Source organism: Larus michahellis, chromosome Z (assembly GCF_964199755.1).
Source record: "Larus michahellis chromosome Z, bLarMic1.1, whole genome shotgun sequence".
Taxonomy (NCBI): domain Eukaryota; kingdom Metazoa; phylum Chordata; class Aves; order Charadriiformes; family Laridae; genus Larus; species Larus michahellis.
Genome location: NC_133930.1, coordinates 45,013,419 through 45,028,525, shown reverse-complemented (window position 1 = coordinate 45,028,525; position 15,107 = coordinate 45,013,419). Strand labels below are relative to the sequence as shown.

The following is a 15,107-nucleotide window of genomic DNA, read 5'->3' as shown; positions in this document are numbered from 1 at the left end:
CTGGGGAACCATAAGTATGAACACAGAACTTCATATTAAAATTTTGTAAAGCAAAGCCTGAAGGCCCTTCTGTTTAGAAGTACAGGCAGACTGTTTCTTGTGAATTTAATTAAGAATGTGAATTCGTCAAGTATGAGAGGAAAGCAAGCTTTTCATTGAGGGGAATTTGAGAAGTGCAATGAAACAGATCCTATTCTATTACAAACAACCTGTGGAGCTCTGCAAAATGGCTAATCTTAGAAGTAACACAGGTTCTTTGTGGCGAACTACAGCACGAAAAAAAAATATTCCAAGCCCTACAAGGGAACTGAGGTAGAACTGGGCCAAATAAAAATGCTCTGAAAGATGACTTAACTACTTAGGTAGACATAAGCTGGATAGATGACTTGACTTAGCTGACATCCATTTGACAACAAGAACAACAAAATGTCAGAGGCAGGAACTGAGAATGGCTGCTAAATCTCATCAAGATTTTTTATTTATGCATGTAAGAGATTTGAAGAAAGCAGGCAGTTTGCAGTTAGACCTCATGAAACCTACATGAGGATTATTACTATACAGATACTGCATGTCTCAAAATAGAATTTGGGGTTTTTTTCCCATGACAGTATTTTTTACTTTATTTTGCTGCTATAGAAGAAATAAGGTAGAATTATTCTTTAGGACCTGATCTTGTAAGGGTTGGAAAACTTTGACATATACATTACTTATAGATTTAACCTAAATTTACGGGGGTACATTTGCTGTGCTACTTTCCTGCTTAACAGACAAGATTTTGGCAAGCATGTTTTTTGTGTCATAGCAAATGGAAGATTGTAGCAGCCCTTCACACCAAATTTGGATTGGATGTTCTCTCAGTTTATAAAATGAGCCTTTCAACTTTTCAACTTATGTTATTTTACTTTTTTTGGCCATCAGTTTCTCATTTTCTAGCACAATCTGACTTCAGTTTGCCTTGTTTAAAAAATAGCATAAAATAAACTATGGGAGCCTGAGCATTGTTATAGTGGGCGAAGAAGATCCCAGCTTCCGGAAAGCGATAGATTAGTCCAACAATGTGGAAGATTAAGTAAATTAACCGACATTGTATACACCAAGTGGTCAGAGCTATAATCCTCCTGTTTATCCTAGCATTAGATGGATGAGATGCAAATGTTTTTAATGCCTGTTGTTGATCTCTGTCCCAGTATAAAGTTCTGGTGGTTTATGTTAGTAGAGGAGATTGGCTTGCTGATTTTTGCTAATGCAGATCAGAAATTCCCATATGTTTACAATAGCAGGATATTTGTAGTTTTACAGGAGGCTGATATATTTGATCAGATGTGGAAATTGGGAGGCAGTAAAGTTTGTTGCCAGCTAGACAGTGTAATCAGCAGACCCATTAGTGGCAAACTTGCCCTCCGTTCTTCTCCTTTGCCTTCTCCTCCAGGAATTTACCAAGACTGAGTCCTTGAAATCATTAGTTACAACGCAGCCTTAAGTTTAGTCTGAGCCCCAGCTGTGCTGAATACCAACTAGCAAGGCTTTCCTTTTACTGACAGGTTTACCTTGGTATTCATGAAGGATCCCAGACCTTAGCCCTCAGTGGTGGGAAAGGACAACCACTTGTGCACTTTCCTCTTCTTCCATAGTACTTCAGCCTTTATGTTTGAATTGGCTGACGCAAAACAAGAGTATTCAGAGATGCTAAATTGTTCAACAAAAGATTAGCCTGCAATGCAGCTCTGCCATTGTGGAGTGGTCTTACTCAGTACAATGCTGAAGCTTAGTATAGAATGGGCAGCATTTTCTTTGCAGAAAACGGGTTCCTGTGTTGTAAAAAGGTTGCAATTTGAGCTATTCGGTAAAACTGGAACTTGCAGAATTCTAGGCGGAAAGTTGTGATTAATGAACAGCAAGGGAAACCCTTACCTGATACACTGGAGATTTAATTAGAGATTCTGCTGTAAGATGCAGAAGCATTTCACAGTGGATTAGCTGCTGGGAGAAGAGGGCTTCTTTTCCTTCTAGGCTAAATTGTTTAAATTCTACACCCTTCACTTCATTTGTTTGCTTCTGCTGGGTTTTCACTAATGGGGGCCCCTTTTCATTGTATTTGTGCTTTCAATCCATTCAGCTATTCACTGCACATTCCATATTTTTGTGTTTGTGTAACACATTCATAAATAACATTACATGCTTCCAGATTCTGGGAAATTAACAAATGTAATTTTTTTCTTTCCTTTATCAACTAACACTTTGGGTTGTGGAATGTAGCTTCTCTAATTCAAAAGGTAAAAAACCACGTATCTCTATATGAAAAGTGATATAAGTATTTAGTACAATATTAGTAATCTTTTAGATTTAATTTATTGTATGTATTATCTTAACATATGTAGGAATAATGCGTAATCCCTCATTTCTAACAATGCTTGTGGCTGTTCTCTCCCCCAAACCACTTAAAACCTACTTCAGGTATTTCTTTGCTGTTTTGGCAATCTTAACCATTCTGGGAGTTCTCAATGGATTGGTGCTGCTTCCTGTTCTTCTTTCGTTCTTTGGACCATACCCTGAGGTCAGTAAAATTAATGGTAAACAGAAGAAATAATACTACGTCTGCACCCCTGCCCCCCCGATCACCCCCCTTTTTTTAGAAACTCTTTATTTTTTAAATTCTCTTGGATTTTTTTAAAGTTTCTTGCTCAAGTCATTTTTTTTTAATCTTTATTAAAAGTGCTGTTTGTTATTTAGTTGATATTCTTTTACTTACATTTTAGAAGTTTTTTTAAATAACTATTGTATTAGAGGCTGCAATCAGTAAACCTGATACAAGTGTAGGATTATTTATGCTTTTTAAAAGCATAATGTGGTACGCAAACTATTTTGTAAAATAAGTATTTTCCCCAATATTTTGCAAAAGACAGTTCGTTTTGTACACGTATCTTCTTCTTTCCTACCTCAATGCCTCTGTTGCTTTCCCCAAAATATTTAACTGAGCAGACCACCAGGAAGGCCTGTGTGGACCAACATACACCAGTGGTGGTCCACAGACCACACCTTGATAACCATGACCGATCCGCCAGAAGGTCCCCCGTGTCCGGTTGCCCCTCCCTGTGGCATGCTCTTGGCTCAAGCAGTGTTTTCGATGGGTGGAAGGCTTCACTTAGTTGTTGATGTTTAGTTTTTTAGTATTAGCAAAACAGTTTTGATGACAGTGTGTAATCTTTTGTATTCCTAACAGTATACATGACATGTCCCTTACTCAAGCAATATATATATGTGGCTGTTATCACCGTATACGTTGCTATTATCCGTATGTCTGTCTCTCTGCAAATAAACACTGAACCATACTATAGATACACATTTGAGGTGATTTTATTAAATCATTGTTAATGTATGCTGAAGGGGGAGGAAGTCCATGTATTATTTTTATATTTGTAAGTAAAAGTGCATGCACTTCCTGAGACAGCTATACCCAGAAGAATCTGTGTAATCCTGTTTACATACGTATCCACAGATAGAGATCATGTCTCTCTTTCTTTCATTATTTTTTTCAGTTCAGTATAAATGTTCATCAGAAAACTGATGCTAAGGTTCTCATGGTATGGGAGGTTGCATTTGGCAGAAGAATGTTTGTGCCAAGCACTAATGATTGAAAGGGTAATGCTAACTTAATGTTACTGAATGCATTGTTTTTATCAGGTTTCTCCAGCCAATGGACGAAACAGATTGCCCACACCGTCTCCTGAGCCACCCCCAAGCATCGTGAGGTTTGCATTGCCAGCTGGGCACACAAATAATGGGTCAGATTCCTCTGATTCAGAGTACAGCTCTCAAACCACAGTGTCCGGCATCAGTGAAGAGCTTCATCAGTATGAGGCCACCCAAGGTCCCGGGGCACCAGTCCATCAAGTAATAGTGGAAGCCACTGAGAATCCTGTCTTTGCAAGATCCACTGTAAGTAGTTTGAATATTGACTGGCAGGAGGGCAAGAAGAGAGTTTGGTGTTGTTTTTTTTTTTTGTTTAATTCTGTTTATTTTTGTGGAAAGCTCTTCCATATTGCTGGCTGATTATGCTTTGTGACTTTGTGCCAAAACTTGTAAGCGGGGAGTGAAGGCTTTCCTCATCCTCACCTTCAGAATCAAGCTGGAGGTAAAATGGAAAGTGGAGTGGAAAGTAGGAGAGTGGGGGTCTTTGGCATGCGTAATTGCTGTTACATCGTGTTGGCACCAGCCACAAGAGAGAGCTCTCAGTCTATTTGATGACTGTTTTCAGAGAGAGCGAGTGGGGAGAGATTAAAAGATCCAAACACTTCCACATAGTTCCTTGTGGATCACCATCTCATAAACCTCTCTCTGGCAGCACATTTGGGGGAGAAAGATTGATAGAGCCAGAAGAAAATAGTTTCAGGGTTGTACGAAATCTTGGGCCTGTTGCGTCTTGCTACTGGGTTGGCATAACTGTGATTTCAAAGGAGAGTGAAAAAGCTGTCTCCTACCCCTGCTGATGCTGCATGCTGAGCTGCAATGCGGATCTGTTTTTGTTCAGCAGAGGCCTAGAAATAGGTACAAGCAGAGCCACATTTGAAGTTGGTCACGGTTTATTGACTGATGTGGCCGCTGTGCTTCACGCTTTTTACGGAAATCAGAAAACAGATTCCTACAGTCTATACAAACTACCCAACTAACATCCTGTGTATATACCCTGCATGGAATAGAGCCTTTTCCAAATGCCCGCAATGCTGCTTGTTAAACGAGTTCCGATCAAGTGCTTGTCACCCATCCCTTTGAAAAGATGGACCAGTATGTAGGAAGCTTACAATAATGTTTTCGGTTGTCATCCTGTGTTTTTCTGAAGGTATGCTTTCCAGGTTTTAATAACTTCAGACAAAAACTCTCTGGAAAAATCAACAGTTATCAGATTCCAGACATTACCTTTGTGGAGTTAGAGCCAGGACAGCATTATTATCATTGTTCCTAGCATAAACTATAAGCGAGTGTAGAATTTGTTTGCCTTGTTTTGTCAGAGGCATTACCATGCATCTCTCTTCCAGGTGGTTCAGCCAGAGACAAGGCATCAGTCGAGTCCCAGATTACAATCAAATCCGGAGTCTGGCACACAGCAGGCATGGCGTCAGGGCAGACAACCCAAACGGGAAGCGAGGGAAGGGCTGCGACCACCTCCTTACCGCCCTCGCAGGGACGCTTTTGAAATTTCTACTGAAGGGCATTCAGGACCTAGCAATAGGGATCGCGTGGGCCACAGGGCTCGTTCTCATAACATGAGAAGCCCGGCGTTTGGCGCCGTGGGCGCCGCAGGACCAGCGTACTGCCAGCCTATCACTACTGTGACTGCCTCGGCTTCAGTGACTGTTGCTGTCCACCCTGCGGTGCACAGCCACGGCTCCCGGGGAGGGAGCTTTCCGTCCTATGAGGGATACCATGAAGCTGACCACGGGCCATTTGAGGACCCCCATGTGCCTTTTAACGTGCGATGTGAAAGAAGAAATTCTAAAGCAGAAGTTATAGAACTCCAAGATGTTGAATGTGAGGAAAGGGTACCTGGCAACAGCTCACAGTAAGGTAGGTCTGTCTCCTGTAGCTGCGGGCCTTGCCTGCGTCAGGCAATGGTGTGACCGAAAGAAAGGGGAAAGATAAAATTTCTCTGAGGTACCATTCCTTCAGGTCGGTTCATTTACGGGCCCCTGGTCATCTTAAATCTGTTGACCCTGAATATAATACATTTTGCACTAGAATTGAGGTTGGATAAGATTGCACTTTCCAACACTGAGAAGTTATAGTGGGTTCAGACATGAACTACTTCCAAAAGCCTTGCAAAGTGGGTAAGTACGTTGTACAGTCCCAGCTTACCAGATAAGGAAAAGGAAGCAGAGATGTTGTGTAATGTCTTCAGAGCTGTGCAGCTGCATTTACCGTTGATAGGTCCTGTCTTCTGATCCCTGAATCAGGCACGTTCTAAAACATCGTACAGAATTATATTGCCTAGGAGAGTGTAAAATTGCCAGCTACTTTAAGAGTTGTCCTCTCTTGAATAAAAGTCCCTGAAAGAATTTGAAGTCCATAGTGAGGACTGAATCCCTCTGGAAGATGCGCTGAGGGAGAGGTGGGAAGGCCCCACCGTGTCTAGTGCACTGCAGTGTGGTGAGGTGTCCCCTGTGCTTTGGGAGGCATGCAGAGACCCACCCAGCGAATTCGCACGCTGGAGGAGTCCTTGGGCCAGTCTCTCCCTTGCCAGGGGCTGTTGCTGGGTAGCGCAGGCCTAGCAGGGCATTTAACATGTTTCTGTGAAACAACAGATACACCCAGCAACTTGTGAGACTTGATACCTAAATCGTTGTCTGTCTTTAGTCTGGCAAGAGAAGGTTACAGGAAACAGTGCTATTCAGAACAGACAGGATATTTTAGCAGATGTTTGGGGAAGAGTGAAGCTGTTCATTTTCTTTAAATTTTTCCATTAATTTTATAGGGAATACTTTGAAGAGGAGAAACCAATTGAGTTTTTACCCTGAAAGCTTTGTGGGGCTCGTGCCTGAACAACCATTGCTGATTGTTTTCCTCTTTAGGGGGAAAGAGGAAGTGTTAAAATAGTTACTTATCTGTGGATCCCGGTTTTCTCTTTGCTTTTTAGAGCTTTCCAGTAGCAGACACTAGTTTGACCAGAGCAAGCCATTTTATTTTGGTTGCAGAACTATTTCACTCATACACATGCATGCATGCATGTGTACACAGGCACACACACGTGGAGAGTTTTGATAGAAATTTTTTGATGACTCATAATAAAATTGCCTTCTGATTTATAAAATATCTCTCCAAACATCTCAAAGTGCAAATAACATGAATGCCTTCAGCCTCACAGTCTAGAAATACGGCAAGTAATAGTATCCTCAGAATAAGGAAGTAAATACTTGGGCTCAGCTCTTTCAAGCTGAACTGCATGGTAATACGAGATTCTTAACTACGCAGTATTTGATGTAGTAGTGTATTTCTCCTTGAAGTATTCATTGGTTTTAACTGAATTTGTCACCAGTATCTAAAGCTGGGAACTCAGAAATTAAAGCATTTTCATTTTCTTAATTGGCGTCAGTATTTCTTTACTGGGAAATTCATGACTGAGTTTAGAGCAGAGCCCACGTTCCCTGACTGCTAACTGTAATCACAAGAATCATGAAATGAATTTTGGATTACTTTGATGTGTTTGTTTTTCTTAAACTTAAATGTATGTTTGTTTTTCTTCTCTCTTTATTTGTAAAGAGTAATAACTGAAGCAAAGAAGAGGCCAAAGATGGAAAACCGTATTTCCAGAACTGCTTGAAGAGAAGAACTGCTTGAAGTTGTAGAAAAGGACATGCTGCATCAGGACAACAGTTCACTGTTACTGTAACCTATTGTATTATTTTGTTAAATATTTCTTTAAGTATTTAAAAGATGTACACATATGTAATATACAAAAGAACAATGTAAAGTAGTATAATCTGGAGTCATTTGCCTCTGGGCAATAGAATGGGGACAATATTGTGTGCGCTTTGTACTTTTTGTACGTTGATCTCTGTGCCACAACTAAGCTTAATCTAGTTCTAAATTTCAGCATAAGTTGCTGCTGCTTAAATATTGTATAATTTACTTGTATAATTCTATGCAAATATTGCTTATGTAATAGGATTTTTTTTTAAAGATACATGTCTGTTTAAAGTATTTTAAATTTGCGTATCACAACCCTGTGGTAGTATGAAATGTTACTGTTAACTTTCAAACACGCTATGCGTGGTAATTTTAAAAATAAGCAGATATGAAGAACGGCAAGTTAATCTGGGAGGCTTAAATAGATTTAGCTATGTGCAGGTTTTGTTTTGCTGTGTGTATCCATGTGTGCATCTGGAAGTGTGCATGCTTTGGTGTGTATGTTCCTGGTGTACTGTAGTTTCTCTTTTACTGTATGGTAACACTTAGTGGGCTTATAAACCCACTGATGCTGATGTGAGTCTGGCTTTCCCTGTTAGTAGGCACTAGTGAAAACTGTGTTGGTGTTTACCAACATATACCATAGACTGCCATGATCAAAGGCCCAACTGAAATAGAAAAGACAACAGGAAGTCGAGGTTTGGGGTTGCGGTTCAGTTTCCCACACTCTTAATGACTTGGTTCACGTGACTTTGGTCAAGTCACTTAACTGCCCCATGCCTCAGTTGCTCATTCTGTAAAATGGGTATAATTACACTTACCTACCTCCCAGGAATGTTGTGAGGCTTAATTACTATTTGTCTAGTGCTTTGATTATTTTATTTTTTTTTTTTTTTGCAAAAGGTGCCAGGTAAGTGCAAACACTATAACCATTATTTTTTCACTTCCAAAGGTGCTGGATTTGAGAGGTGCTGGTGGTTATAGAAATTCAATGAGCATATGCCTTATTTTGATATTGATACTGTTGACTATGAGTGGCATTAGAAGCAGGATAATTGAGTTGTTTGATGATGAACCACAGCTCGGCTTATTTTCGTGGTCACCTTATTTTCATGGCAGGAAGGAAGTTAATAGTAAGTGATAAAAATCAAATGGAAGGATAAAAAAATAATCTATTTTCACTTTTTAAATATAAATGGCTTTCTGATGGGTCCAGGACTGTAAAGACACATAAGGCCTGGGTGTTCTTTTCTCTATATTTTGTGTTTTCCCATGCTGCATTGGCACTTTTAATTAAAACAGCTAAACTGGGATCTCTTTACGAAACTAATTTAGCTTTTTGTATTACTATTTTTAAACTGAAAGGGGATTGCTGCAGGTGAAGGGTCTGAAAAAACACTACAATCTGTGTTCCAGTTGGAAACAAACCATAAGAATGGAGAACCTTAATTTAAAATAATAGAATGAAAGTTTTCTTTGTCTTTGTCTTTCTGCATCTTTTTTCTGCCCTTCTCCAAGCTGTTTTTAGAGCAGGTAGATGTTCAGTTCAGAGCCAAACACAACCAACATTCAGTTTCTAAACACAGCAGTGGTGGGGCTTTTCTTTAAGTATGATGCCTGAACAGCAGTGGCCAATTCTTTGATGGGAAAGTGTTTTTCTCCAGTGGCTTCAGGGACTCTATCTTTGCCCACAGACCTTGCCAGCATAACAAATGGGGATAATTAGAATGCACAAATTTCCATGCCTTTTTTGCTCACTTGAAAACACTTTGATATGAGGCACTTGTTTACAGATCTCCAATGTGAACGCTCGAAGAGCAGGTGGCGAGAGCCTGGTGTCATTCCCGTGATACATAAGCTACTGTTTCAATGCACACTAAGGGTTAATGTCGCAACTGCCTACTGGTCCAGTTCACTGTCTAACATGAAAACTCTTAATGACAAAAAGAGGAGGGGCCCTAATTTAGCACTAGCAGCATAGTGACCTCTGATCATACAGACTCTGCAACGGAACTGTATGATACTAATTGGGAGCTACCTTCAGCCACCAAGCGTGTGCGCTCCCATGTCAGGGGTCGGCAGGGCTCCCACTGACACCGCTGCCGCCCAGCCGCAGCCTGCCTGGCTCCCTCCTCTTCCTCGGAAGGGAAGGGGGCCAAGGTGAGCCGCGGGGTCTGCCACCTGCCCCTGCCCGAGCCCTCCTGCGTGCTTGTGTGTGGGTGAGCTGTCTGCTGCTTCGTGCGCGATGTAGACCACCTTCTCCGATAGTCACATTGGAAAGGGGAGAACTCAGTGGCTGGCAACATTTATTTTGTTTTGGTTTTGTTTTTTAACTTTTTTAATCATGGGTGATATTTATATTTTTGTATCATAAGAATGTTTTCTTACAGTATTTGTCATGCCAGTTTATAACAAACAAGATGCAGGGATTTTATTTCTATTGGAAACACTATTACAGCTATGTTTTTACTGTTTAATGGATTTTTATTTGTATAGAGTGCTTACTAATGTTAAATAGGAAAGATTATATAACATTTACATTAAGGACTCGTTGTAGCTTTTAGCATAAGGACTTAAAAGGAAAAAAAAATATTCAAACTGGGTCTCATTGCCTGCCTGTTTTGGTAGGAGTGGGTTTGTGTCATTTCAGTTACAAAGGTAAAATTATGCCATATAATTTATTTATATGAAAATTTATTTTTGTAGTGTACATAGTAGTCATCAAGTCTTTTGACAGAAGTATATTTTTAAAGAGTTTATATGTAATGATGATACCATTATGTTTTGGAACACTGCTGAGATACGATTACGGTGCACACTTGTTCTTGTAAAACCCCTGGCAGAAAAGAAAGTGTTTAACAGTGTTAAGAGAGAAAGAGAGTGTGAATATTCATACAATTCTGAACTGTGTTTTAGTTACCATTTGTGATCTAGTGTGGTTCTCATTTTAAACTTTAAATGGAAATTGTACAAACTCTCTAAATATTAATGTTCAAACACTGATAGAAATTCTAACATGAATAAAAATACTATAACTCACTGGCTACGGATTTGGTTGGTTGGTTGTTTTGTTGTTTGTTTGTTTGCTTCTTCATGTACTGCTGGTCAGCTGTTCAGGTACAGTCATGCAATCATTCCGATTTGGAGCATGCATTTGAGATGTTTCAGTATTCGGCACATTCGGGACATTCAGATTTGCCCATTTTGGAGCTATCTAAAATCCTGTCTAAATTGTAACATGCAGGGAGCTTGTCTATTGATTCTGTTACTTTTGTTCCGGCGTGGGGGATAGGTATAGGGCTGGATTATACCTTCCATTCTCACTCTGAATGAAACATTTTGTGTAGACTTTGAACCCTTGAGTAAAGCAGTTTAAGTACAGGTTATTTTTGCTCAGGAGTGGGAGGAAATTCTTTGTCTTTTTCCGTCTTCGTGGTTGCTCCCTAAATGGATTCGAGAAATAGTCTGGTTTTCCCACTTTGTGGAACAAAAAATAAATAAACGCGGTGTTCTGAAAACTGCAGCGCTCCACAGAAGAAGCTCCTCCCGGGAAGTGTGCTAGCCAGTGCAAGCCGGGGCGCAGGTCCCCGTGGCCTGCGCGAGCACTGCTCGGGGAGGAGGCTGTGGGCAACAGGAGTCTGTGAAGACTGTAAGTCTGAAGTCACTTGCATCATGAACCTCTGCGTGGCTTGTCCTGTGCAAACATACTCTGTTGAGCATCCAGCAAAGTGCTTCAGAGCCAGCAGTCCGTTACTTTATCCTATAACCCTTAATGAGCTTTTTTTCATGAGTCTTCTACATTTCTCATGAACAAAAAGCCCAAACATGTCTTGGGATAATTTATAATTCAGCCTCTACTTTTCATGGTCAGAGGAAATAAAAATACAAGTTACTATTTTATGGTTCTGTAAGTTTAACCAGAAAAAAGAAAAATACAGTTAAAGCACTTGAACTGCGGAACTCCTACACATACGTTTTTGCTACTCAAAATACTCTCCTTCAGATGCTGAGGACTAGCCAGACTGAGTCTTGGTGGCCTTGGTGGGTTACAGCCCATGAGAACGGTGGCTACTAAAGCCGTGCGTTAGCTCAACTCGCTGACTTTGCCTTTTGTGTCACAGCCATTTGTGGGAGCAGCTCCATTCACAGGACTGTAAACCATATGTGTAAATCAGTACATTCTGATAGTCAGAACACAGGATTTTTCTTTAAAAATTGCGTTTTGCATCAATGATAGCTATTCGCCTTACATTGCTTGTCATGTTTAGATTTCTTATAAATGGGTCTTCTTGCTGTCAGTCTTATTAACCCCAGGTAAGACCTTAATCAGATTTTTGTCAGAGATTGTCAGTATTTATTCAGGCCTTAAGTAAACACGTGGCCAAATTTTTGTTGGCATAATGCATGTATTTAACAGCTTCAGGAATGCTGCATGCTGCTAAACTGCAGCAGCACTGATGTATGAACAGGTGTTTCATTTTTGTTAACTTTCACTCCCAATGAGCATCTGAGACACCGACTGTTTATATCTGAAAACCACCGTTGCCAAATTGTAATTACTTTTAATGGCTGCTGCAAGTAATGAGAACAATTACTACTTCCCTACTCCATTTAATCATTCTTGTCCTTTTTGTTGCAGACACGTTGAACTTTACTGCTAGAATAGGATGCATGCCAGGAAACTGCACTACCCAGCCCGAGTGGCTTAAAAAAAACACATGCCCAGTTTAACTTTACATGGTTAATTGCAGCTAATTAAAGACAAAAATGAAGCAGTACTGCTGCTTTGACACACAAAAAAAAGAAAAAAAGTTTAACATAAATCCTGGCATATTTGGTACTACAGAAGCCATTCTACCTCTGTAGATACTGCATAAGCAAAGAAAATCTCCACCGCAGATATTTGATTGCCTGCAGCGGCACCCAAGACACCACCACACAATAGCTTTCCTAAGGAACATTTTCCACCCTCATTTTAACAGCTGTAACTGCATGTGTTACTGCTGTGTGCTTAGTGCAGCCATACCTGCTTCCCACTGATGTAGGGTAAGGCTGCAGTGGAGAAAATTGTGTCTCCCTTGGGTTAGTGAACGTGCTGTAACTCAGCTTGCCCTAAGAAGCACTGAACACAAGGCAGCTTACATTTTAATTTGCTAATCAATCAGAGCACCTTCCCAGGCTCTTCTCCAGGCTTAACTCAGACTGACAGTTAGGAGTTGCTGGATCTTTGAGTCAGCTAATTTGAATTAGGACCTCAGGTTCACACGGTGGAGATAACGCTTTTGCACAATTGAGCACAAAACCCCGTGGTGTTTCTGTCTGTCCTTTCCATCCCTTTGGTTTTTCAAACCTCTGCAGTGGGGCTGCCTTCGCATGTCCCCAGCTGCCTACAGACACCACCGCCTTGTGAATCCTGCTGGGGAGCAAGGCTGTACGCCACAGCAGCCGGGAAGGAGGAGGGTTGGAAGCTGGAGGCTGGAAACTTTTTCCCAGGCAAGGGAGGGCTCTGCCCTGGTTGAAGAGGAAGGGCTGGGAAGCAGGGGCCAGGCTTCATTCACGGGTGAATGAACTAGGTGGGTTTCCCCATCTGTTGAGGGAGAAAGACCACTGAAGTGTTTGAAAAGTGATTTATGGCAGCAGTGAGAGACCCTGGGCGCTCTGGAAGAGGGAGAGCTCCACCATCTGATTTAGGAGACCCAAAATGGTGTTGCAAATGTATGTCAAAGTCTAGGCAAGACTGATTTTTCTGTTCCAGGTTGCGTCCCTTTTAGCAGCCCTGGATTTTTTGTTCTGAAGTTTACATTGGGGAATAGACTTGTAGGGAGAAACATGTGTATAGCCTTTTGAGATGGGAAGGGAAAGCAATTAAACAAGAATTATTTAGTAGATAGAAAAGACTCAAAGGAAGAATATTATTATGCTTCTTTTTTTCCAGCTTTTGTTATTTTGGCAAAGGAAAATCTTTCCTCTTTCTCTCCCTTGTGGCAGATGTTGTGTCTTGCCCAGAAGACAAGAGATTGCACTTCTGGCCTGCCAGATTGTGTCAGGGCTTTTAATTGGGAGCTTCCTTTAGGAGACCCTGTCACCACAAAGTGCTGCTCCTGCGCTAAGGTGGCTTTATTGAAGGTGACTCTGTAAGTCTCCAAACATAGGTGACAAATGACCTTTGAGATGGCTGGATTTAAACTAAGAATCTTGAGGTTAAAATGCCAATTTACCCTTTCCTCGTTACCAAACAAATAACCCATCTGTAATTACAGTTTACCTCTCTGAGCCAAATGGGTTGTTTCTTCTCATTAAACAAGGGACCAGATATTTTATTAGTTGTTAAGACTAATAAAGGTAAAAGATTCGAGGATGTTACTGCAGTAGAGTAACTGGGGTAAATAGGAAACTCAAACTTTCACCTCAAATAACTAGCATTTGCTGTAAGAGAATTCAAACGCTCTTTCACTTTATTGCTTCCCTATTATGCAATCATTTTAAGTAGGCTATTTAACATAAGAGCATTTACTTTGGTAGACAATATAATATGCTTCTGTAGCATTTTGCAGCATTTTAGAAGACTAACAGGCTCAACTTTAAATGGTTGTAAAGACTAAGGGAGGGTGTTACTGAACAGCATCACACAACTTAGTGTAGCATTCAGGCAAATTGTCAGATGACATCTAAAAAACAGCTAAAACTTTTCATGTTGGAGTTAGTAGTTATGGAGCTTTCTACTGGGCAAAAGGGCAGGGGGAGGCTCTTTCAGTTCACTTTTATCTTAAAATTTGCAAAAAATTGTCAGCAAAGTGCCTGGACAACTAAATGAATGGAACAAAAGTATCCCTGGCATGAGCTCTGCGAACAACATGCATTTATAGTTTCATTCAGTCTGGCCCATATTGAACCAAGTGAGGAAACAGAACTATAAATTGAGTTGTTTTTTTGCCCCTAAAAAGGTCTGCATATGAATATAAATAATTATTAAGCACATAACCGGTGAAAATACTAACCAATACATAAGCTGTGGTGTCCAGCTCCTCTGTTTAAGTTACTTAATATTGCTGCATTTAGTTAATTTAACTTTTCACTTTGCATCCTTATGCTGTTGTCAGGCATAATTCTGAGGAAAAGTGTATGTACGCGAGCAAACAGTGCATTTAAGCACATTGGCTGTGAATGCTTTAATCTCATTCATAAATAGCTTTCCCGACTAATTACATAGTACATGGATTTAAACCAATTTCAATGGATGTTCTCTAATGCAATAGACTGTAATGCTCCAAAGTGACTGTTACAGCCCGTTGAATCAGTAGCCCATGAACTAACGAGAATTTACACATTAGCTGGTTATGGTTCCTTAGGAACCCCGTGATTTAAGAAGGATGTGAAGGTACTTGAATGTGTCCAGAGGATGGCAACAAAGCTGGTGGAAGGGCTGGAAGGCATGTCCTGTGAGGAGCAGCTGAGGACTCTGGGTTTGTCTAGTTTGGGGAGAAGGAGACTGAGGGGCGACCTCCTTGCTCTCTACAGCTTCCTTAAGGGGGGACGTGGAGAGGGAGGTGCTGAGCTCTTCTCCCCAGTATCCAGTGATAGAACACACGGTAACGGTTCAAAGCTGTGCCAGGGGAAGTGGGATTACTCATAGGTAAATCTGCATTTGTATTACTCTGTGCATGGTTTGGTCCATAGAGCATACGGTGAAAAGTGTGGTCCTGGTTATG

At 40.7% G+C, this 15,107-nt stretch overlaps 1 protein-coding gene across 4 annotated transcripts in view; it reads left to right on the top strand.

Moving 5' to 3' along the window:
- PTCH1 (patched 1) overlaps window positions 1-10,441 on the top strand; it is a 75,451-nt gene extending 65,010 nt beyond the window's left edge. For 3 of the 4 annotated variants that reach the window (XM_074569989.1, XM_074569988.1, XM_074569990.1), the window contains 4 exons: window positions 2,455-2,554; window positions 3,682-3,936; window positions 5,034-5,562; window positions 7,252-10,441. In XM_074569989.1, the coding sequence (XP_074426090.1) occupies window positions 2,455-2,554; window positions 3,682-3,936; window positions 5,034-5,561 (883 nt within the window). In that variant the 3' untranslated portion in view covers window position 5,562; window positions 7,252-10,441. Of the gene's footprint in view, window positions 1-2,256; window positions 2,274-2,454; window positions 2,555-3,681; window positions 3,937-5,033; window positions 5,563-7,251 lie in introns of those variants that run through there. The other variant, XR_012584915.1, reaches the window with a different exon arrangement.
- Window positions 10,442-15,107: the final 4,666 nt, after the last annotated feature.